This window comes from Anomalospiza imberbis, chromosome 1 (assembly GCF_031753505.1).
Source record: "Anomalospiza imberbis isolate Cuckoo-Finch-1a 21T00152 chromosome 1, ASM3175350v1, whole genome shotgun sequence".
Lineage (NCBI taxonomy): Eukaryota > Metazoa > Chordata > Aves > Passeriformes > Viduidae > Anomalospiza > Anomalospiza imberbis.
This window is the reverse complement of record NC_089681.1, coordinates 107,297,572-107,322,052: the sequence shown is the minus strand read 5'-3', so window position 1 is coordinate 107,322,052 and position 24,481 is coordinate 107,297,572. Positions and strand designations below refer to the sequence as shown.

The following is a 24,481-nucleotide window of genomic DNA, read 5'->3' as shown; positions in this document are numbered from 1 at the left end:
GTCAGCTCATGAGCAGATTGATGCTGATTGATTGCTCTGGTCATCTTGCTCCAGGCTGTAGACATACTCAATCCTTAATTTAGAATCAGCTCTCTAGTAGAAAAGTATCTGGGAATGCTTAGTCTTCATGTGTTTTAAAGAACAGGAAATACTGTTTATTTTAATACCTTTGTGTGGGGTATTCCTGTTCCTCTCTGTATTTTCAGTGCTGTTACAAAATTGTTCAATGCAATGGCTCTTTCTGGTGTACTTCACCAGTTCATTACTGCTGTTAGGGAAAACCTGCATTTATAAGGTATCTGAAATTAGATTCTAGGAGTGATTTTTATGGCTTCTACAGGATGGGCATTAGTTAGAAACCTTAAATGTATCCATAATGAATGTCTCTATTTTTTGTCTTTCTCTGAAGTATGCACATTTTAAAAAAATCTACTGTATGTAATAGTCAAATTGTATGCTGTGGCAGTGTATTTAAAACTTCTGTGACAGATTAGGAGTGTAATCTATGAGGATTTCTGAAAGTGAAAATGCCAAAACCCTATTTTAATGGGTAGTTTATAAAGTAAAATAATTTCTAGTTTTGAAAGGCATTTAATATCCAAAGATGGGTTTAGGAGAAACTAGTGAAAAAGTGTTGAACTATCTTAGAATTTATGTATTTGGAATGAGAAAAAATTATGAGATATCATTTAAAGAAGATAAATGGAATGCAAGTGTAAAATTTACTATGAGTAGAACACTTCACCAGTGAGAATGGTTTAAATCCTTTCCAAACTGACAAATTTCTTACCAATGCATTGAAGTCTTGTGTCAACATTCAGTAAGGTATTATATTCTCTTTTTAATGTAAAATCAAATTAATAGGAGTGCTTCTATACACCAAAGAAGACACTGTAAAAGGCAGTAGGGTACAGTATGTTAATTTCCAATTTTCCAGGAATAAAATATGTGTCCTCTGGTAGGAACATTAGGATTTTTCATTACCCTGCTAAGTTGCTTAAGCACTTTCAGTTTAAGGATGAGATTCCTGAGACTACTTATTTCTTTTAAATTGCTGACTTGAAAATACTGTATAGTTAAAAGGGATAAGCCTGCACATCTGAATTTGTACTCTTGGAAATAAACATGTCTAAGTGGAGCTCTCCTGAGATTTTTTTAGCAGGAAGAGGAGTCCTGCTCATAGAAACTTCTATTTTCAGAAAGAGATTTGTTTTCTTTTGTTTTAGTGATCTTTTAGTCAGGAACTTCAGAGGAAGTGTTAGTGTTTATACATATGAATGTTTGATTAGTGCTGAATTGGGTTGTTAATCTGTTACGGTCAACTGATCTCTCCAATTATTAACACTGTACATGGAATGAATTCTTAACAGTTATTCATGTGTAACTACTGTGTTCTTAACAGATGACAACAAAACTATTAGAAGCCAAAATGCTTGGTATAAAAACAAGTTCTGATTGTGATTAATAACAAGTATCCATGACAATTGATTTCTTTCCCCAGATGTTGTCATGTGATGTGCAGTGGTTTTGCATATGGATAAAGCAATTACAGAACCATATATTGTCTGCAGTTGGAAGGGACTAGTAAGGATCACAGTGTCCAACTCCTGCTACCTTCAGAACTACCTTAGTCATCATATAACTAGGAGTGTTGTCCAGATGCTCCTTGTACTCTGTCAGGTATTGTGCTGCAACCACTTTGCTGGGGAGCCTCTTCCAGTGCCCAGCCACCCTCTCAGTGAAGAACCTTTTCCTAATGTCCAATCTGAACTTCCCCTGATGCAGCTCCATCCCATTTTCTCCTGTCTTATTGATGGTGACCAGAGAGAGATCAGCATTTCGCCTCTTCTGCCTCACTTGAGGAAGTCATAGACTGTGATGCGGTCTCCCCTCAGCCTTTTCTCCTCCAAGCTGAACAAGCTAAGTGACCTCATCCGCTCCTTGTAGGTCTTGCTCTTGAGACCTTGCACCATCTTTTTCACCTTTCTCTGGACACACTCTAGTAGTTTGATGTCCTCTTGCATTGTAGTACCCAAAACTGCTCCCAGCACTTGAGGTGAGGCTGTCCAGTGCAGAGCAGAGCAGGACAATCCTCTCCCTTGTCTGACTGGTGATGCTGTCCCTGATGCCCCCCAGGACACATTTGGCCCTCCTGGCTGGCAGGGCACTGCTGACTCATGTTCAATTTGCCATCAACCAGGACCCCAAGTCCCTTTCCATAGCATGGGTCTCCAGCCCTTTGTTCCCCAGTGATAAGGTCAGCAAAAGTTCCCTTTGCAGAGGCATTTTCCTGCCAGCGATGGAAAAAGTATTTTGCTTTTTCAGTATCGTTGTGATGTATGCTAGACTTTCAGTGTTTGCTACAACCACAGAGCTTAAGAGTTGTTTGTGTTGCAGTCAGTGTCTGGCAGCAATTCATGAAGATGCCTTCGCCTAATTCTGAACTAACAGCTGCCAGCTTTAAACAGAGCTGGGATTACTTACTTTCCATCCATCACATTGAGAAAATTATTGTTATTGGGGTTTGATATTGGTCTTTTTGAATGGTATTAAGAGCTGTTTTTCACCCTTTCTTGTAGAGTTGCTTGAGTTAAATAATTTTGGCTGTCTTTAATTCAACTTTCTTTTTCAAGTAGTTAAATATGCTTTCATTACAAATATTTTAGAACAGATTAATGAAAAAACTGAAAACTTGAAGAACATGATTTGTGGGATGAAAAATGGGCTTGTTGACAGAGTAGTGAGAGAACTGAGAGAACTGCTTCCTATTCCTGCTGCTGATCCACATTTATTCTTGACTGGGAAAATTGTATAAGCCCTCTTTTTCACAATATGCTTGTTGTGCTTCTGTCCTTTGGGTGTCCAATGAACACCTTTACTCTGGGAAAACAGCAATTGGTTCTCATCATTCTGAAACTAAGCTTGTTTAAGGTCCCAGCTGGACCTTATTCAAACAAAAGTCTTTAATTATTTTTTTCTTATGGTAAGGTAATCTCTAAACTATAAATGTACATCACAAGAATGTAGGGAAAATGAATTCATTAATATTTAGAAGGTATTCAGTGTTTTTTATGAGAAGCACTAAGTAAATATGGGCAGCCTATTTTATGGTTGTATGTCTGAGTAGGTATATCCCCAGTAGGATTGCTGATGGAGAAAGAAGTGAGAGGAAGCAGAGCCAGCCTTTAAATAATTTTAATAGTATAAATTTATATTCTGCATAATAAAATGGGCTTTAAAGAAAGGAGAAGTATTGATAAAGCATATCCTTCTATCACTCGCTTTTATATCTGCAAAATTACTTTGAACCAGTGCTCATGTGAGGGGAGGGAATAAAATTATTTACTAAATCACCTGGAGCTCCACTTCTGAGAGAAAAATTGAGTCCACAGCATTTCTGACAACATTATGTTCCTGTACAGGAAGCAAATGTAGCCATTTACATCTTAAAGGAATTGCTTTCTAATGCTAGACACTTATATTTTAGTATGTATGCTACCCAGCTATTTTTTTCCTATTTTACATCCAGTGCTAAGGGACATAAGAAAACTCATGTAAAAACAATATTCTGTGTGTTTGTTAGTAGTTATTATTTATCCTGTCCTAAAAGTTGAAAATTGTACAGATAATAAATATGAATCTAAAAGACTGTAGCAAGATTTTAAAGCTAGCTATAACATAGTGGGTAAGAAAATCACAAACAGGTAGTGAAAGTGCATAGGTATCTGTACTTTGCAAAAATAGTGACCATGATTACTGCAGATACTAGAACACTTTTCTGAGTTTTATGATGTTGTGACTGTTTCCCATTTCTTTGATCTCACTCTTCATGTTATATATTACTGGTCTTCAATAAGCAGGCAAACATACTGGCTGTGTGAAGGTGGGTTTTTTCATAAATGTTTCTGCAGTAGTCCAGAGTGGGTAGTTATTTTGTATAATAGTAGATAGTTATTATGGTATAATATCTTACAAGTTGTCTTTTGAAAGAAAATACATTCACCGTTTCAAAGAAAAAGCTGTTTCATTAAAGTAATGATCACGGTTGTTCCTTGCATGGCAGATCCATGTATTTATCACATCATTTGACTATCCCAAGGACATTTCACAGTTTTGCTCTAAAATGACCTAAAGCTCAGCTGGTGTCTCTGGTCATTTTGCTTCTTCTCTTGATTGGGACAAACAGGGTGCTGCAGGGATGAATGGTGATGATGCCGTTTAAGCTGCGTTCAAAGCAATTAATGAGTAACTATAACTCTAATATTTATCCAGAGTTATGGTACGAAGTACAGAATAATCCCTTCAGGGATGACTTAAGATCCAATACAACAGTTGTTTTAAAGGTCTCTGCACCTACAAAGGGCAGAGCATCTTCTTGTTACTGTGTGCTGGCTCTTGGCTGTTGCTCAAAATCCACTAGGTTTGTCCTGTATTTAGAAGATTGCCTGTTGTCCTTTGGACTTTGCTGAGTGCTGGTAGATGGCACTTCATTTAAACCCCTCACATTACAAATGTGGTAATAGTGGTTATTCTGAACAGCTCTTAAAAGTTAGTATTTCTTGGAAGGCTAAACTTGTTTGGAATACCTGGTTTCCAAATACCATGTTCAGAGAAAAGATTAAAATATATTGTAAAAAATGTAATAGTGCTTACCCTGAACCATTGACATCTTGGAGCAAGCCCACCCTGATAACTGGGGGTCTGGAGCACGTGGCACACATGGAGAGGATGAGAGAACAAGTTTCATACAACCTTTGCAAAGAAATCTTGGGGGGATCTTTTTCCTGTCTGTAGCTACCTCATGGGACAGTACAGAGAAGATGCAGCCAGACTCAAGTCAGCAGTGTACAATGGAGGGACAACAGAATGAATACAAACTGGAAGATGGGAAATTCCAGCTTCATATAGAAAGAAACTTTTTGCTGTGAGGAGGATGGTCAAACACTGGAATGAGAGGTGAGAGGTTGTAACATCTCCATGCTTGGAGACTCTATGCAGCCTGAGCCAAGCAGCCAGCTAGACTGGAGAGCTCCGGAGGCACCTTCAACTGTATGTTATTCTGTGATTTGATTGTCCCAGTCCAGTCCATCTTCCTAAATATCTACCAATTGGACAAAAATTACCCCACAGGCTATCTCCTAGCATGGTAGCCACCATACACTGAGCCTTATTGAATGTAGATACATTAACTCCTCCAGACAAGGTTCCAAGTCGGTAGTCTTTCAGGTGAGTTTGGGTTTCTGAGCTCTTCATCTTTTTCCTGCTTCCTAATAACTTGTATGGTTTGACCTTTAAGTAAGCAAAGTGGATGGACTGAAGTGGCAATGCTTATTCAGCTGGCTTGGCTCCAGTGCTATTTCTTCTTTATCTAAGCCATCTGCATTTTATACTGCATGAGGGTAGTGTTTTATGAACCAAATCCAAGGCAGACTGTAGGTCAGGGTTGAATGGATTGGTGTATAAAGTCACTGAGTGTTTCTGCCAACTTGTTTTGTCTCTCAATACACTCAGACATTTATGCAAGGTTATCTGAAATATGAGTCTTGTGGTTTTTTTACGTGTTTTAAACAGGATTTTTGAATTTTGGAATTAAGTAGTTTGAATATTATTGAATATTATTTTTAAATTTTGGGATTGAGTAGTTTGAATATTATTGAATATTATTTTTCCTAATGATTTTATTTTTACTTACAAACAGTGCAGCTCTGACCTTTAAGGGAACATGCTAACTTCAGCTTTCCACATGACAGATAAAGCTGATGACATTAGATTTTATTTCTTGGAAAACAAGTTTACTTAAATGTTAACGAAGACCTTTTTTTAAACTCTATTAGCTTTAGGACAGTTAAGATTTGTAGAATATTTGAAATATGTAGTAAGAAGACTTTTATAGTATTTAGGTGAAGAATTATGTGTAAAAAAAACCCCCAAACTTCCAAAAGTATGGAAAATACATGACTTTTTGCCCTGATAGAGAAATAATTTTTTATTTTATTTGTCACTTTATATTGATAGAAAACTTTAATAAAAATTCTTCAGTACTTAATTTTATAGTACTTTTTTCTGTCTAGCCCCTTCTATCAGGAATGATTCTGTTATTGTTCCCCCAGTCCAGCCTGAAGGAAGAGTTTATAACCTTTTTCCATGCTCACTGAACATTTTATCAGGAATTCCATTTTAGATGACAGATCAGTCTGTCAGTCTTGGGAACTTAAGGCAGAAGGGTATTGAACTTATATTCCTTAGTGATGGATTTCACTGACAGCAGCATGAGTGACCATCACCAGACAGCCCTAAGGCTTGGATAGAAACACAATTGGTGCTCATGTTCTCTCCCTCTCACTTTTCCAGCAAACACAATCTTTTAAGAACTTACAAAGTTCACAATACAGAGGTTCTAAAGCAGGGTTTTGTCCTTCTTAAACAGTATCTGGTTTGGTTGGTTTTGGTTTGTTTTTTTTTTTTTTTTTTTTGTAGTCATAAACCTGTACAGCATTCACATATTGTTTCATCACACTTGATTTGTGCCTTTTTTGATAGTTTTGTGGATAACCTTCAGGATCTTGTGATTTTTCATGTAATTAAAATCCTCTCAAGTTTTTTTTGATGCCTAATGCTACTCACTTTCAGTTTCATTTGCACCCCTTTTCAATGCAGATAGAAAATCTGTATGTGTTCTGAAGTATTGTACAATGTGAGACTGCTATCTAGGATCACAGCTCTACATATGCCATGATGCAAGATGTGTTGCCATGATCACTCAGGAATGAGATATTGTGGTTGGATAAAAACACAGTGTAATAAAAACATCTGTTTAATCCTTTGTCCTGATCTGGAAATTACACTGAATGTTACTCATTGCGAGATGAAGTATTCAGTGGTTGGCAGAGAAACATTGTGCATATTACTCCATGCGTGGATTTTGGGTTCCTCATCTCAAAATGTTTACAGTAGAACTGCAAGCAAATAGTGTAAAGAAAAAAAAACCAGAGATGGTTAAAGGTCTGTAATGGCCACTGTGAAAAAGATTATACTTCTGTATCCTTTATTTGAAAGCTGGTGGTTGATATATATGTACCATAGTCATGTGAATAGGGGACAGTATTGCTACTCACTGTCTCCACTCACACAAGATCTGTATTGTAAGAACTAAAGAAAACTTGCAGTTGGGATCTGAAAAACTGACAAAAGGCCAATTGTATTTCCTGTAGGGTTATGTTCAGCTTTCAGCTGTGATCCATGGCATCCTCAGTTTACTTGAATTAAAAAATAGACCAGACAAATTAATGGACCAAAAATCCGTTGAGAGCTGTTATGTATATAAAATCTGCTTCTGGCTCAAAGTCCTTGAGCTGTGAATTCCTGGAGGCTAAGGAAAGTGTTCAGTATACCTGTCATGTTGGGCTTCTTCTGTTGTTGAGTGTTTTAGATACGTTGTTAGGGTAGGTAGACCTATCTGAACTGAGTCAGATTCTGCTTTATATACTAAAAATGAATGCATAGGAACCTTTCTGTATTGTGAGATTTTAGTTAATAGCTGCAGAAATTTGTATTAAAACTCCCATTTTTATATGAGAAACCAGTTTAATTTTTTATGACTTAAACATATTGACTTGTTTTCTGAAGCAAGTTGTTTCTTAGAGAAATTAGCTAGTTAAAAATACACAGCTTTGAGTTATGAGGTTATTTTTCAGTCTGTGCTGTTTATTTGGCTGTCTGTGGAGTTAAAAATTAACACAAATTTGGTGAATTCACAAAGAAGTTTGGATTTTCTTTAAGAATTAATATTTAGCCATTGTTTATGAACAAGTTTCAGAGTTGTCAATGTTTAACGTAGCACATTTTTGCAGAATTTTTATTACGTCAAAATATCACTCAGTCACTCTAATTAGACGATTTTCCCACTTAGGGAAAAAATATCTGGGAGGTGGTATGGGATGGGTAAAGAGATAATTGTGCTCTTTTTAAATTAGAGATTTAACTGGCATCATCATCTTCAGAATCCATATTATTTCTGTCACACCCCTTTCCTCTGAAAGTTCATAGCATTTACTGCCTTTCTCCTGTGTTTTAATTTAAGCAATGCAACTAAAGTAGTTAATCTTCTAGATTGGTGACTGGTTCTGCTGTGAATAAGATTAGACAAATTAAATTCTTTATCTTTTGTTGTTCATCCTTCACTACTTTTATCAGTGACTGATAAATCTAACTTCCCATTCTTTAAGCTTTTTTCCTATTCTCACAGTCTTGCAGTGCCCACACCTTGGACACGTTTCATTTTGTTTATTTAGTTCTTTTCCTATAGTCAGATTGTAATTTTGTAATATTCATATATATATGTGTGCATGGGTGTGATAAATAAAATATGCCCATATATATACACCAGTGTGTGGCAATCTCAAATTATTTCTGTTAGCAGTCTCAAAGTCTTTGTGACCTTGTAAGTGATCTTCATACTGTGTTGTGTGATGTAAAAAAGAAGAAATGTGCCTGGTGCCAAGAGTTCAGTGACAGTTGATTGTGAGTAGCAGAAGAGGGAGTGGGAGAACAGCCTGGGGAAGCTGGCAGGGCTAATTTTGTCTGTAACTGCTGGCTGGAGTTCAGCCCTGCAGCATTCCCTCACTCCCACCCCACTTCTGGGTCATGGCTGGAGCTGAGGGGCATGTGGAAACCTATGGAAGAGGAGGGGCTGTAGCACCACGATGTAAATGTGTGAAAGGCAGGTGCTGCAAAAAGATTATTTCTAATATGAGACTTCACAAGTCTAGTGCCAAAGTTTGTCCTCTATGACCTTTAACTACCATGTTATAGGGAGAAATCGTGACTTTACCATAGTTTCTTTGAATTTTATGAAAAATTTTAAATGGGTGATACAGAAAGGAGTCACCATCAATGTTCACCCAAGGAGATTAATGTCTACATTTAAAAATTAATTTATTTTTTCTGTAGAAGCAATATTAATGCAAAATCTCACTTCTTCCACACACTTCATGTTTGTCAGGCTGATTTAAGAGCAAATTGCTAATTTACCTGCTAATGTAAATGTCAAGACAAAGAGAAAGCATTTAAGGGAAAATGTATATTGAAGCAAATATAGGATGCATGTTTTCAGAGTAAGATTCATTGTTCTTGTGACCAGAATTTTACTGTGATTATCACTGTTCTGTCAAACAGCTGAGGTACAACTCTTAATCTCATCTAAATAAATATTGGCATAGGAATGTGGCAGTTGCTGACTGTACCTTTATTGACCAGCTGATTCTGATGACTAAGTTACTGAGCTATTGTGTGTTTCACAATAGAGTTTGTAAAAGAATATTGAATGTCCGTGAATGGTTTCTGGCTGGCAGAGGTTTCTGCATTATGCATATGAACTCTGATCATTTATCTAGAAATTTGTCTGGTTTGGCCTCAGTCATGTATTCTTTATGCATTCCTTGTGTTAATGTCTTCCTGAAGAGTTTGAGTTGCAGGGTGATAATTCGATTTTAGAATGTCAGTCTTCCACAAAGCAAAACAATTTAAATCTTAATATTCTACTTTTTACTTTTGGTTTTTACCTGTAGTGATTTACTCATTGTAGTAAATGCTTAGGTTCTACATATATTTTGTTTTGTAAAATGGTTTTATAGGCAAGCTTAAAAGTCATTACTTTGCTAAGGTAGATTCATTAGCCATATGTATGCAAAAAGATTAAGCCTACCATGACACAGTCTTTGTTTACCCACTGTAATTTCTAATTACAATTATAATAGAGTATAATCTCAAAGACTGAGCTGGAATTTTGGTAATTTTTTTTCTTTCCTCTCAGATTTCTCTTTTGAGTCCCCTGTTTATATTACAAGGTTCAGTTTCTGCCCATTGGATGTTTTGATCAAGTATTTCTTTACTGATCTTATGGGTGCAGGAAGAAAAGTTGTGCCCCACAACTCTTTCTCTTTCTATTTCATATACTGAGTTCCTTTCAAACTCCTGACTACTAAATAAGATAATAACCTGTTCAGACATTGTGATGCTAAATACAGTGACTGGCAGTCTACATTCTGCAGTTTGAGGGCCCCAAATTGATCCCTGTGGCAGATACTTAAACAATGTTTGGTGGGTGACATTGCTTTTAATTTTCTGTTGTTGTCATGTTATTTGATATGGAGTTTGGCAATAATTAAGGTCTTTACAAAGGAAAAACAGATTTCTTTCAGTTACCTATTGGAGTAAAATGCAATATTTCTCCTTGGTGCATATTTCATTCACTTGACTAAAGCAGAAAGGACGTGTATGGGGGCTGATAGCTCCTTTCACTGCTGCAGAGAGCCAGGGATTATTCTGTAAACAATCCATTTCTTACTGTATATTCTCAAGTTCTACATTTGCTTGCCCTGTGTCAAGTTCTGGAGCAGGATTTAAATTCCCTGCACGTAGCTATCTTTAGGGCTCACATCTGGATGGCACTGCAGGAGCATATTGCTGAAAGCAAACAGAGTAGCAGTTCTGATGGTAACAATGGAGTCTGAGAAAATACTGCATGCATGTATAAGGTTCCATTAAAAAGCAGGGAGTGAGAGGGATGTCTAATGCAGTCCATTTAATGCAGAACTCTCCTGAGAGTGAAGTGGGGATTTTGCCTGCTCCTGTGCTTTTTAAAGACTGGTATAGAGGATGCTTGTTGGGCGAATGGTATCTCCTTAACAGACACTCTGATACTCATGAATACATTTCTAATTATATCTTAATGATCTCAGCCACAAATAGGAAAACAAAAATCTTTGTCTCCCTGAGTGGTTACCTTAGTGGCTGCAAGATTGGCAAGGTTTTGATTTTCCATCTCCTCTCACTAATCCCAGGGGGCTTCATTGTGAGAAATGAGACTTGTTTATGATGGTGAATTAGATTGCTGTAAAAGGTTATTTCAACAGACAGTTGGGAAATCATAATAGAATAATTTAGTAAAAATGGGAGCTAAAGTATGCTTAATGAAACATGATTAGATTTAATTTTCTTGCTATTTCAATCATTAAAGGTACATTATGCTTTCTCAGACCTCATTTGGGCTCTTTGCCATGGACCCACTCTTAGTAACAGACTGAAACTTGCATGTTCCATTAGGATATGAAAATGGCTAATGATACTCTAGTCTCCTCTCCCTGGCTTTTGTAAAATTTCTGTTACCAGCTTTTCAGATATATTTTAGCTGTTTTCCTCTTTGATCCTTTTATTCCCTCACATCTATTGTACACATTTTTCAGTATGAATAACTGTTCAGGGAGTATAAATTGAATGAAATGAAATAAAAGACTAATATAGCTACCTAATAATTGTGAGGTGGCTTATTATGAGTAATTAAAAATTGTTAATTTAGTTATTACTAGGATTCTGTGTTCTAATAAAGTTCATATTTTAATTTCTTCATAAAAAATATGTTTCTATGCTGTTTTAATCAAGTGGTACAATTGTTCGGGTTTTTGTGGGCTTTTTTTTGGTTTGGTTTTTGGAGGGCAGTTTTAGTTGGGTTTAGGTTTCTTTTTTATTATTTTTCTTTATTCTTTGTTTTTACAGTGCAATGACACATTGTGTGCCACCACATATGGGCTAAAATTTCTTTCTGGCCTCTAGTGTTATTAAATTTAGGTCTTGATGATATTTTATGACTCTCTCTTAGCATCAAAATGCTACTTTGATCTAAAAATATCCAACTCCTTTTCAGGCTATCAATTCATAGGAGAATAAAGCTGCTCTTTGCTGGTAGACAACTTGGGTAGAGCAGCAGAACCTTGCTGACCAGCTCAGTGGGTAAGAGCACCAAGGTTGTGGGGCCAAACCCTATATGGGCCATTCACTTCAGAGTTGGACTCAGTGGTCCTTGTGGGTCCTTTCCACCTCAGAATATTCTGTGATTCTGTGATCACGGCTCCATTTCTTTTCAGGATTCCAGTCTGTTGTTTGGGGGAGGAAATATAGGAGTTATTTCAGGGTTTCATCATGTTATTCCAAGTTGGATGCGTGTTTCACTGAGAAAGGCTTCTTTTGTTGAGGATGAATTTTCTGCCCACAATTGCATGGGAGGTAGAGGAGAAAGGCAGGGTAGCCAGTGGCATGTCAATCAGGAATGCTTTAGGGGAAGGGCCCACATGCAAATCCAAGTTCAAAATCACCCTAGAGGAAACTGCTGACTCTGGGTTTCTGAAGCTCAAAATAAATATTTTGACTACTAAGCGAGATGTTTTACTAACATCTTTCACCATCTTCTACTGAAGTTGCTTCAGTTTGTATATATTAAATTTTCCTTGTCACAGAGCCTACTGATGATCTGGACTTTCACTAAAAATGAGGAGAAATGAAAGAACTGAAGTTTTCTAAATTTCTTGTAAGATAGCAGACTACTGTGGGATACAGGCAGTGTGATAACCTAGCGAGTGTGTCAGTGCACTCTGGGAATGTTTGTTTGAAGTTTTAAATATTTAAGGAAATTGAAAGTCTAGCTCCATTCTGAAACAGCATAGAGTCTCAAGTCATCGATTTTTCAGCATTGCTAGAATAGTTTCATTTGAATTTCATATGTCATATTTGAAATACTTTATAAGAAAACGTGTGTGTATATTCATGTGTCTGTATATACATATTTAATGGATCCTGCCCTCCTTATAAAGAAATAGATGTAAGTTCTTGTATAATTATTTAGGGCCTGTTTACCACTGAAATGAAGGTATATGAAGGACAAAAAACCCTCACTCTTTATGGGGTTGATGGCACTTTGTTACACTCTGAAGGCTCTGGAATCTCCTATGTTTCCAGGCAATAATTCCCTTAACAGTGGGGAAAATCAGGAAGATTTGAATTGAACCTATGCCCTGCATATTGATGACTGAAATATATCTATGTCATTAAGTGGGGTCTATTTTCAAAGACTATAACAATTTTTAAACCTGTATTCTTAAAGTTGATTTCTTGAATCAGTATGTGGGTATTTAAATAGAAATGACTTGAGGAAAGAGATGGGGTGAGACCATGAAGAAAACTATAATTATTTGAAAATTACCCTGGAAAGATGTGCAAAAAGAAAAATGGTGTTCAATATATTCTTAATAATTGTAATAACAAAATGTAGTATAACTTCCTCTGTCTTTGAGAAATAAGTAGAAATTGCTTAGGAGAGCCTCCTGTTTTGCTGAACGTAGCCATTTCTGATTCTGTCTTTGAACCATCTGTTAATCTCTGATGAAAATGGAATAAATTAAATGGGATCTCATATTTAGCAGAAAGAGGTGTACTTCTTTCAAGTCATAGCATCTGATACTGTTTCACAAATGCTTATGAGAAGCAGAATTGGCTTCCTTTCCTTGTGTTCTTCTAGATGTGAGTTAAGCTTTTAAATTGTAAGTTGTGTCATTCCTCTTCTTTGCAATGTAAGAATTGACTTTAGAATGGGCGAGGGTAAGAGTTTTTGGAAGTGGTGCTTGGTTTGTGCCAGACAAGTGCACAGAGTGCTTCAGGGAGGATCAGTGGGGTATCAGGTGACCCTGTAATGCTGAGTGACTATAAATTTTTCAAGCTGTCTACTGCCTGGTGCTATTGAGACTACCCCATGGGAGCAAAGCTCAGGCTAGTCCAAAATTCATTTTGCTATATTCTTATTTATATACTCAGTGGAGCAATTAGTATTTTTTGTCTTTTCTTCTCAGTTTAATATTTTGAGTGGTAAGAACTAAATCAAATAACCATAGAATAGTTTGGACTGGAAGGAATCTTTAACTATCACCTAATTCCAACCCCCCTGCCCTGGGCAGGGATGTCATTCACTGGACCAGTTTGCTCAAAGCCCTGTCCAGCCAGGCCTGGAACATTTAGAGGGATGAGGCTTCTATAACTTTTCTAGGAAACCTGTGCCAGTGTTTCAGCACCCTTGTTGCAAATAATTTTTTCCTTATATGCAATCTATATCTATTCTCTTTTACTTAGATCCCGTCTTAAATTCACAAGAATAATAATCTATTAGCACATGAAAATTTCTTAGAAAACTCATATTGCAAGTATATTTTGAGTAATAATAATTACTATTATTGCTATTCTTGTTAGCTGTCATTTCATTCTCCATTTTACTTGTTTCTCATCAGATCTCTTTCAGATGCCGTTCTATGGCCTAGCATTATCAGACTGTTGCTGGCTAAGGGAACAGTTGTCTTTCAATATCAGTGAATTCCAGTGGCTGGAAGATATTAATTCCTGTGACTGACATTGCATTTATGCTGTTAGTATTTTATAGAGGTAAAATGGGGCTGTCACTTTATAAGTATATTTCTGAAATGTATGTACCTGTAATATGACCTACTAAAGTGAACTTTGTGTTCACTTTTTCTAGGGTCACAGGTACAGATAAATAAGAACTAAATGCAAAGCAGGAAGAAAACAAATTAAAGAATAAAAATCACAATGTAATGAAAAAATACTATTTCTGTCCCAGACCAACATAACCAAGATATATATGCTGTCTTTGGTTCTGGTGCCACAGTCATGGCTAATATAAAAACAAACTCTGTAGAGTCTGGAAACTGGAGCAATATCCTGGAAAAGTGTAAGCAAGGAGAAGGTATTGTCATTTAACCTTGACATTCTCTCTTTCTAGTCACTAGATTCACTTACTTGTTCTTTTTATTTTTTCTTTTTGACTACATCTTGTATCTTCTGGTAAACAGTAATAAAGCAAAATTACATTAATCTTGCACAAAATTTAATTAGGGAATGGGGTTGGTGTCTTGTTTATTGGACACCAAGTTAAGCTGATCAGTGGTTTGTATGTCTGTGGGAGATTTTTGGATAACAGTAAATTTCCTTCCTGTTGTATCTTCAAGAGAAAGAGTGTTTCTAGTATTTACATAGAATAAGAAACTGTACTTCCTTTTGCTATCTTTTTTTAAATTATTGTTGTTTGTTCCAGTTGAGAAGTTCTTCGGCTGTGAATACAAACTGCTCCTTCCAAATGTACCCAAATATGGCTCTTAATACCAGACTCATTTCCTCTTTCCTCTGAAAGCGAAGAAGCTTTTGATGGCTATATAAACAGTCTTTTTAACGCCTGCATTGAAAAAATACCTGTTTGTAAACTGACATTAAGAGAGGTAGCAAATGCTTCAAGTCCTATTTAGCTTAAATATGTGTATCAAATGCACTCAGAAGAGTTTTAATCACTGTGGTGCACACACAAAGTTAGGACTACTCTGAATTCTAACCTTGCTCCACTATCACAGTTCAATTCTGTTCAGACCACTGAATCCACCTCAGCTCCTTTTATTCTTGGAATTCATATCTACAGCCTGACATAAGAAGAAAATACATTTATCTTCAAGTTCTTGAATAAGTGCCAAGCTAACACTGTGATGCATGGGGTATGATAGTGTGTTTGTGTAATACACCTACTGTTTATCAGGAACTTTAACTTGAGATAGAATTGAGAATAAAGATTATGTACCACTCATATATGGAAGAAGAAACTTTATAGAGATAGTTTGCCCATAAACTCCATTCCTGTAGTTCACAAAAATACTGTAACATACTAACGCTGTTCTTTGTTTTCTGTATGTATGTTTTCTGAATGTAAGCATTTTATAATGTGATTATGGTAAAGATTTGTTAATGTCCATGGTCCTTAATTAACTGATCAAGAAAACTACAAACCAACAAACCCAAAAGATAAGTTAATGTACTATGCATTCTACTTTTTTCAGTGTTTAGTCATCTGGAAACAAAAATGCTGAAATGGAGGAGATACCCAATTCTGTAATCTTCTGCAAAATCAGAAGGAAAGGACAAGACTAGTGATTTGGAAGTTGTTGAAATTTAAGTGTTGAATCAATCATGAATTGTCTCATCCTGACCATGGATATTAATCACAGAAAAATCATGCCAAATAAAATCTCCCTACAATATTTCTTTAGACTACACATGAGTTTCACTACTAAGCAAACAAATTTATTGTTTAAGAGATAATATTTATTGAATATAGCACCACAAAAAAAAATGCTGTAGTCATTAGTAGACTTATTTAATAATTTTTTTATACCTAATCAACATAGTGCTTTACAATGTAGAGTTTTCATTTGCAGTAATCGGTTCATAATTTCTCTTGCCTTGACTGTGTAGTGCCCTAGTAGGAATATAGTTTGATTAGAACATAATTGCTTGTCTGTCTAAGCCCAGGACAGAAACATGAAAGAAATGCCCTCTTTCTCATGGGATAATAATTCTGGCTATGTTACTTTCCAGCATTTCTGCCAGTCTGTTCACTGAGGAATATTGTTAGGGCTGCCCTGTTTCCTGCCATGTGGTTTGGTGCTTTGTGGGGAAAGACTGGAAGATGCATTTCCAAGGACATCCATGCACAGTAGGATGTGTACTTTGAGCTGAGTAGATTGATAGCTGGTAGAGCCTGGTTGTTGAGTATGCTTTTTTTCTAAATGCTTGTCTCTTGGGAACATGCAAAATCTCTATGAACAGGTGTCTACAAATGAGATGTACAGACTGACATTTAAAAAAAATATATATAAAATATAAAGAGAATTTCCTAATGTCTTTCAGACTAGTGATCAGATACTTAAATAATCCCTAAAATAAGTAATAATAGAAATTGAGGAATTATGTATTTTGAAGGTGCCAAATGTAATCAGACTATACCATGATTCTAGCAACAGAAGATTCAACAGATGTTTCCTTTTGATTTAACAGCCCTTCATTGTTTTCAAGTTTAATGTAACTTGAATAAAGTAGTTATCAACTTTCTCTTTTGCAATTACAGATTGAGTAAATGAGAATGCATGGGAAAAACAATGCTTTTCAAACGAAATAGTATTTTGAGGTTAGAAGTCATAAAGCAAGGCGCAAAGCCAAAAATCTTAAGCATGTAAATGTTTTTCCTGCCCCTTTTGACAGCTTGAATATATCTCTCAACCCAACTAAATTGTGGTAAAGAAAAGCATTCTTTCCTCATTCAGACAGGTTCAATTTCCCTGTACTTCTTTGTCAGCCCGTGGCTTCTCATTCAACATCTTTTTCACCAACATTGCTGGATTTTAAGGAAGTCTGTGAGTACAAAGAATAAAACATTCAGTTTGAGATTAAGAGGGACAATGGATTTTTTTTCTATCATTTTTACTTCTTTGTAAAAGCATAGCTTTTCCTCTGTTGGTTTTTTTATCAGGATTTTTTTTTCATTTATGGAAAATGTCAGGAAAGGCTTTTCAATCCCGATCTTGCACACCTCAGTAGGCAGTGGAAACTGAGTCAGTATCAGTTTTTGCTTTTAAATATTGCTTTACCAACTAGTTAGCTATGGATATGGGAGCAGGTTCTGAGGGAGAAGAGACAGAGACCCATTTCTTATCAGCTGATGATGGATTAATAAACAGAGTATAGGAGATGTCTTTCCTTGTGGTTGGCAAAATGTCTTTTGCATCAAAGCAAAATCCATGCAGAGAAACGATGTCCACTGATTGTTATCTGTCATTCTGAGTTCTTGAAGAAGTAGCTTTTCATGAATGCTGGAAATTCGAGTCTGATAAGTGAATATTTTGGTATGGTAATTTTTGGCATAATGTTTGATTGCAGCTCCCAAGTGAGTTTGCAGTTCAAATGCTTCACTGTTACTTGACACTTTCCATAGCATCTCCAGATTTATAAGTCTAAATATGAAGTTACTGCTGTGGTGGTATCTATTACTTGTAGAGTTTCATTGCTTCAGAGCATACCATCATGAATTCTTCCAGAATACCGGAATTCTCCAGAATGAGATATCTGTATAGATTTTCTCCCATACTGTCCAGCTGTATGCAAATTTTTCTTTTTAGGAAACCTCGGTGTTATTCACAATGGATAGTTTTAATCCTCAGGAAACTAATTTGCTTGGCTACTTTTTTCTAAGTAATTGGGGAGGTTGTTTTCATATGAAGTTGCTTCTGAGTGTCCTCTCTGTGAAGAAGCCTGACTCTGCTTGAGAGAGGAGCCTACTCAGACTCCCTCTGTTGACAGTAAATAAAATTTTCCATGAGAGTGGAATTCTTTCTGTAAGATTTTTAGGTGCCAAAGGATAAGCTTTGAGGTTTCATTGCTGCTAGAAATTTAGGTGCAATTTTGTATAAAGAAGAAATGTTACTCTATTTTAAGAGCTGCTGCTGAATTGCTTTGCAATTCGTCTGTAACAGTGAATGTAAGATTGTGAAATTTTGCTTTATCTGCTGCAGTGGGTTTTAGAACAAAATCTAAGACTAATTCTACTGCTTTCTGTTGGTTGATGCTTGACATTCTAGCTTTTTATTATTGGTTTCCTTTCTCCTTAGTTAATCCTTCAAAATCACTACTTTTCCCCTGTACTCAATTGACTTTGCCTAAGCACATACTGACTAAGAATGCAGATGCTCTTTATTTTCAATATTCCAGCAGGAATTTCTGTGAAAGTTGCAAGACTTGAAATCTTTGTGTGTGAACTGAATATCTCACCATTGTGCTACATCTGAAAAGTATGATCATTCTAGAAATTGGTTGTCAGATTAGTTGCTCCTTTTTGTGTGACCATACAATGGGTATGAGGGAAATATTTGGAAATATTAGTTCTGGTAGAACTGTACTTTTGAAAAAGTCTGATTTTTGAAAAGCAGAGTAGCAAGAGATATGACTGTTCTTACTTCTGATTTAGATAATTAATAAGGAAAACAGTATTACCTTAATGTTAGAGATCCATATTTATATGCTTTCAGTTTGTGCATAACTGGTCTTATGAATCAAAAGCCACAAAATGTTAGAGATTAAATTAACCAAAGTTTCTGATTCTATATTTCAAAAAGTAATAACAAATCAAAATAAGCTAGATTGAATGCAGTCTTAAACTATGTTCCTGTAAATAGGTCCTTGTTAACATCAATGTTTTAGTTTATTTCATCTCAACTTTACTGTGACAAAGAATCATCAGATAAGACTGGCATATTTTAATAACTATAATTTGAGTATGATTAATTTCTGTACTTTTCTTCTTTCAATGGATTTAGTGTATGAAAAATCAAGCCTCTATATTCTTATGTTCCCTTACTTACCTAGCTTGTGTTCACAGATTATATATAAGCTTGAGAAGGAGAGTGTAAAGTTTAATCACTCTGATTATATTGAATGAGCAGGAGTACTGTGGTATATAGTGTAAGATTTAATTACAGCACATCTCTAAACGTAGCATTTAGGTCTTTCTCTTCTGGGTTCTTAGATACACAAGTAGCAGACATGTATGTGAAGTCTCCCAGATTGCAAACCTCCTATCACAAGTGCAATCTCTTTTGTTATCTAAAATGTAATTAAAATGCTGTAGTTTGCCTAGTACTGTTCTAAGGTCTAATCTCCTTAAAGGAAGAGAAAAGGCAGCTTTAGCCATAGTATCTTGCCAAGATTCCTACTCCCTCTTTACTAATTCAGACCCTTTTACCTTACTGGTTTAAATAAATACTTCAACTGATTTCTTTTGTGAAAGTACAACCCTTCAAAATTAGAATGGAAAGTTTAATGGCCTAAATACAGTTCAGTCCTATTAGAAAAGCTTGATTTATCTTCTGTGGTTTCTCTTTTTTTAATACTAGTATTTCCTTGTTATGCCCTTGGTATTTCATAGCTGTCCTTTTTAGGCACTGAAGCAATTAGTTTTGAGAAGGCTGATTCTTCAGGGTCCAGTGCTTTCCTGCCTTTCATTCGCTGAAGCTGTACATTTTAATGAAGTTGTTTCATCTGTGTTGCCAAACACTAGAATTTTACTGCTTCAATTCTAATTATCTCTGCTGGCAAATGCTATGTTTTATTAAAGCTGTCAAGTGCACTATTCATTAAATGTCCGCAGTCAGTGGTGCTATGCACGCAAATTAGACCAGCTTTACTTCTTGATAGATTATGAAGTTAAATATTTTTATATAAACCTCTAAAATTGAGTCTAACAGCAATCAGTGATGACTTGGATAAGTAAAGCATACCTGTAGCTTCTTGGAACCTAATATCTTGTCAAAACCCATAATGGAACATATGTTAAATCACTAGTGGTACAGCTGAGTATACCATTTATATGATTATTTAATTCATTAAGATACAATTTTCCTTCCTCAAGATACCTCCATTACATCTTGAATTCTAATTTGTATGTATTTAGGGTAAGATAAGTTTTGTTATTTATGCTTTGATATAAGTAAAAAACATCAGTGCTGGTCTTCAGCAGAGGGTTGCAAAGCGACATTGATGTCCATTAAAAGCAAAACTGGCTTCACTGAAATGTTACTACCCTGGTGAATGTGATAGATTGTTACCATAAAAAGCTAACAGCTTCTCTTCTAACTGCATATCTGAAAGGGGAATTTTACTAGAAGATGTTTACTTCAAACATATGAAGCAGTAATAGAAATATTGTGTTTGCAAAGAAAATATTTGAGCCAGATCTCATTTTGACATTTGGGGTTTTTTTTGCTTTTGTTAATTTTATGTTTTTAGTGTATGTATGACTATCTTCAGTAATGGAAATAGTCATTCTTGATATTTAATGTATTGTTTTCCAGGTGTTCATTAGGAGAATTAATATTGTGATGATAGACTACCAGATAAACACATTATCTTATGAAAATAATGTTTTTCTTATGTTTCAGCTATCTGTAGGAAAATAAATTTAAATTTATTTTTAGTACCATGGCTTTATTGTGTCTGTTTCTTGTATTGGTTACCTTACCTTTGAAGAATCTGGTGTTTATACTTTCCAACTTTGCTTTTGAATTTATCAGGCTGTATTTCAAACCTTCAGAGGAACAGATATTTATTGTGTTCTTTATGGAAATCATAAATAACATCTCAAAATGCTGTATAAAGTAAATAGAATTTAAGAGCTCTTGGATATATATTTTTAAGGCTTAGGTAAGAAACTACAGTCCTTCGAAAGGCTGTGAGGCACTCTTCCCTGTCTCTTCTTGTGATCTATTTTAAAGCACTTTTTTGTGAATAGAAAATTCATATGATGTGAAGCTGAATAGGAGGCTGTGTATGTTTGTGTATTTAATTTTCTGTTAATGTATTATACCTTAATATACATATTTCATGGTATTTGTAGGAAATAATGCATTTCATTTTTTCAGTGCAGAAACAGAAAATATTCCTTTGACAGTATTCAAGAGCTGAAGTGATTTTTGCCATCTGAAATGCTTACCTTCAGACCAGTTTCATCATGTTCAACTTTAAACTTTTTTCAATTGTCAGACAGGACAATAAATGGTGTATTCTGTGGCAGTGAAGTCGTTGAGCAATACCAATATACTGAGAGATATGGTGGGAAAGGGATGCATGGAAGTTACCTAAGTGCATGTGAGAAACCTATGATGCGTGAAACATGACAAATTTTTCTTAGTTGTTATTTTCACTTCGGATGTATATATCTATTTGGCTTTGAATCTGAAAATTGGACAAAATATTTCCTGAACCTTCTAGGGAGATTGGAAAAATACTCAGGCTTATATTTACATCTAAACTCAGATTTGTCAAGGCTTTTCCTATTTTGGCTTTTTGGAAGTTATCTGAGTTATTACTGTCCCTTATGTGTGCATAAATGCATATTGGTTGCATTGCCTTATCCACCCTTTCCAGCCTGAGTGTGCAAGTGTAGTGAATGTAACAGAAGAAAATAAATTTTTTATAAACCTTGGTGCCTTCCTCTTCTTAGTGTAGTCTCAATAATTGTGAAAAATCACTGAAAGAATCTTCAAACATAAGAAAGACTTTTAAAAAGTTATGAAATTCAATACAATCATAGGTCTTTAATGTGTCTGTGAAATTTTGAATGTATACAAGTTAAAACAACAAATAGACTAATGGTGGGATTATCAACCTGAGACTGAAAAGAGTAACAATAATGCCATTAATAAAAGAAATTTCATACAAAGGGAAATATTTCTGGTTCTGAATATATAGAGATGAGATTGATAAAGTTCTATGCCATTTTAAAAACATTATAGTCCTAGATAAGAATTGGTTTAGTTTAAAATAACATAGGAGACGTTTTGGTCTAATGTTGTATAACAGGGTCCCTGAAATTGATGTTATCTACTAAGATATTTGGCTGATTTTATGGTATTTTAAATGTTGAATTTTAAGGGATTGAGAAAGTACTGCTTTTGTATTACCACATTTTTAAAGTAGTAGTCTTCTAACCTTGCAAAAGGAATACTAGATTTTTTTTTTACTGTTTTGTTTTGTTTTTGCAGAGATACCAGGACAGTATACTTGGGAATACAATGCAAACTGTAATTGCCTTACTGAATAATATCGTTGCTAACAAAAGTATGAACATGATGATACTCTTTCAAGAAGGTATGTCATCTTTATCTTTATTCTCCTTATTCTCAGATGTTTCCCAGTGTGTAGTGTCTGGCACTGTGTGAAACAAAACTTCTATCTGTTTAGATTTTGTAGTGGTTGTTAGATAATCACATTGTAGCTGATGTCCTCCTCATCACTTCCTCTTCCTTCCTTACCAATTTGATTACAAATTTAACTTTTACAAAGTTGTTCTTCCAAGAAAATGGACTTACAAAAGAATTACCAACTTAAAATTACATTATGCCTGTGAAGAATGGCTTGGGAAGGAAGGCATGGACTAGAGTACTGACCATAACAGTGCAGAGTGTAGAGAGACTTCTGCAAATTCTTCCTTTTCTCAGTGAAAGGATAAGTTGTACCATATTTGTGCACACTTTTAAGAAATAGCTTCTGCTCCAGTCCAGTGATGTTGACTAATGGGGTGGAATCCAAGCTGACCATAGTCTTAGTCTACAAACCATTGCATGTCTTAATGAAATGTTTACCGCCTAAGTTGGGTAATAAAACACTGGCACAAGTTGCATGGAAAGTGGTTGGATGCCCTGTCCTTGAGAGCGTTCACAGTCAGGTTGGGCAGAACTTGGAGCAACCTAATCTAGCTGAAGATGTCCCTGCTCATTACAAGAGGTTTGGACTAGATGACATTTAAAGATCCTTTCCAACCCAAACTGTTCTATGATTCCATAATTTGTTTCACTGTGTTTTATTATCTAGGCTTCTTTTATTTTAGAAATTGGTTCTGAACAAAAGGTTTCTGCTTTTGAAAATCTATAGAAAATAACAAGCTTCTCTAGAGACATACATTTTGATAGCATTTCTTCTGTTTATCGTGAATGGGTGAGTGACATCTAACAATACAGGTCTATGCGACCATTTGTACTATTTGTTGGTACACATACCAGCCTATGAATCCATCAAGGTGGGTAGTAGGAATCATGTCCTCATTTTCGTAATTAGCATAGTAGTTAAAACACTGACCCAGAAAGCAAGAGAGCTGAATTCATGAACCTTTCTAGTCTTAAGGGATTGAATGGGCAATGCCATCATTCAGGAGACAAACTGGAACTTGACATTGTTGCTAAACAACATGTCTCTCTCCTCTGTTGCAAACAGATCCACTCTGAAGTTAGTGGTGTATTAGTGGAGAACAGAGCCAGGAAAAAAAAAAAAAAAGAGAAAGAATGGAATACTATGACTAATTTGGAAAGGGCTGGTTCACAGGATTCTGATTATTTGGTTATTTCTCACCAAACTGCCTATCACACTTAGAACTGCTTGGAGTTTCTTGGGATTTAGATGTATGTGCTGCTTTTACAATCTTTAGGCACATCTGCTGTCTGTCAGGCAAAATCCTAAGTTGGCACTGACCTGAGCTGCAGCAGGGTAACTTGTTAAAATTGCATAATGCGAAGAAGTTTGTTCAAGTCCCACAAGCACTGTAACCACATAATTGGCATGCCTTACTTAAAGTAATACACCTCTGCCTTTCTGTGTGGCAAATTAGGTGCAAAACTGTTTAACAGCATGGCAGAAATGCCTCCATTCCCTAAATATCTCTTCTTTTAATGTCCTACAGGGCAAACTCCTGTGTGCTTTTTATGCTGCTGGTAGAAAGTCTCTGCTCTTTCACTTCTCATCTGCTCCAAAAATAGAGCACATCTCTTCAGTCCTGCTAGTTTCCAAATTAAGGAAGCAGGATAGAAATAATATTAAAGTATTTTTCTTGCACTATGTCCTAAAGACTCCAGTAACATTTTCAGACTAATACTGATTAGATAACAGTAACTTAGACTCACTGAACTTCAGCAACCACACTAGAGAAAGCAGCACCGCAGCCAAAAATAATTTATCTCAAGTCAAATGTCCCCATCTTCTCTCATCCCTTTTCCCCACTGGCTGATCTTCAGAGTACTGGAAGCCTGGATTTTGGCCAGTGCTTTATTGATTTAGGGCCTAATTGTCAAGTAAAGAACTTCTAAAATTTGGTTTGCCAAGGATGTTTTGAGTATTGATCTTGTAATTGCAGACTGTTAGATTTTCTTTGAATTAAAAGGGGAAAGAAGTTACTCTGTGCAAACTGGAGGGCTTTATATCCTTTGCATTACCATCTGTAAATATA

General features: G+C 35.7%; 1 protein-coding gene across 1 annotated transcript in view; it reads left to right on the top strand.

The window, feature by feature from the left end:
• Positions 1–24,481, top strand: part of ULK4 (unc-51 like kinase 4) — a 207,277-nt gene that overhangs the window by 96,603 nt on the left and 86,193 nt on the right. Inside the window, exon 30 of the mRNA XM_068186673.1 lies at positions 22,248–22,353. Within this exon, the coding sequence (XP_068042774.1) occupies positions 22,248–22,353 (106 nt within the window). The remainder of the gene's footprint in view (positions 1–22,247; positions 22,354–24,481) is intronic.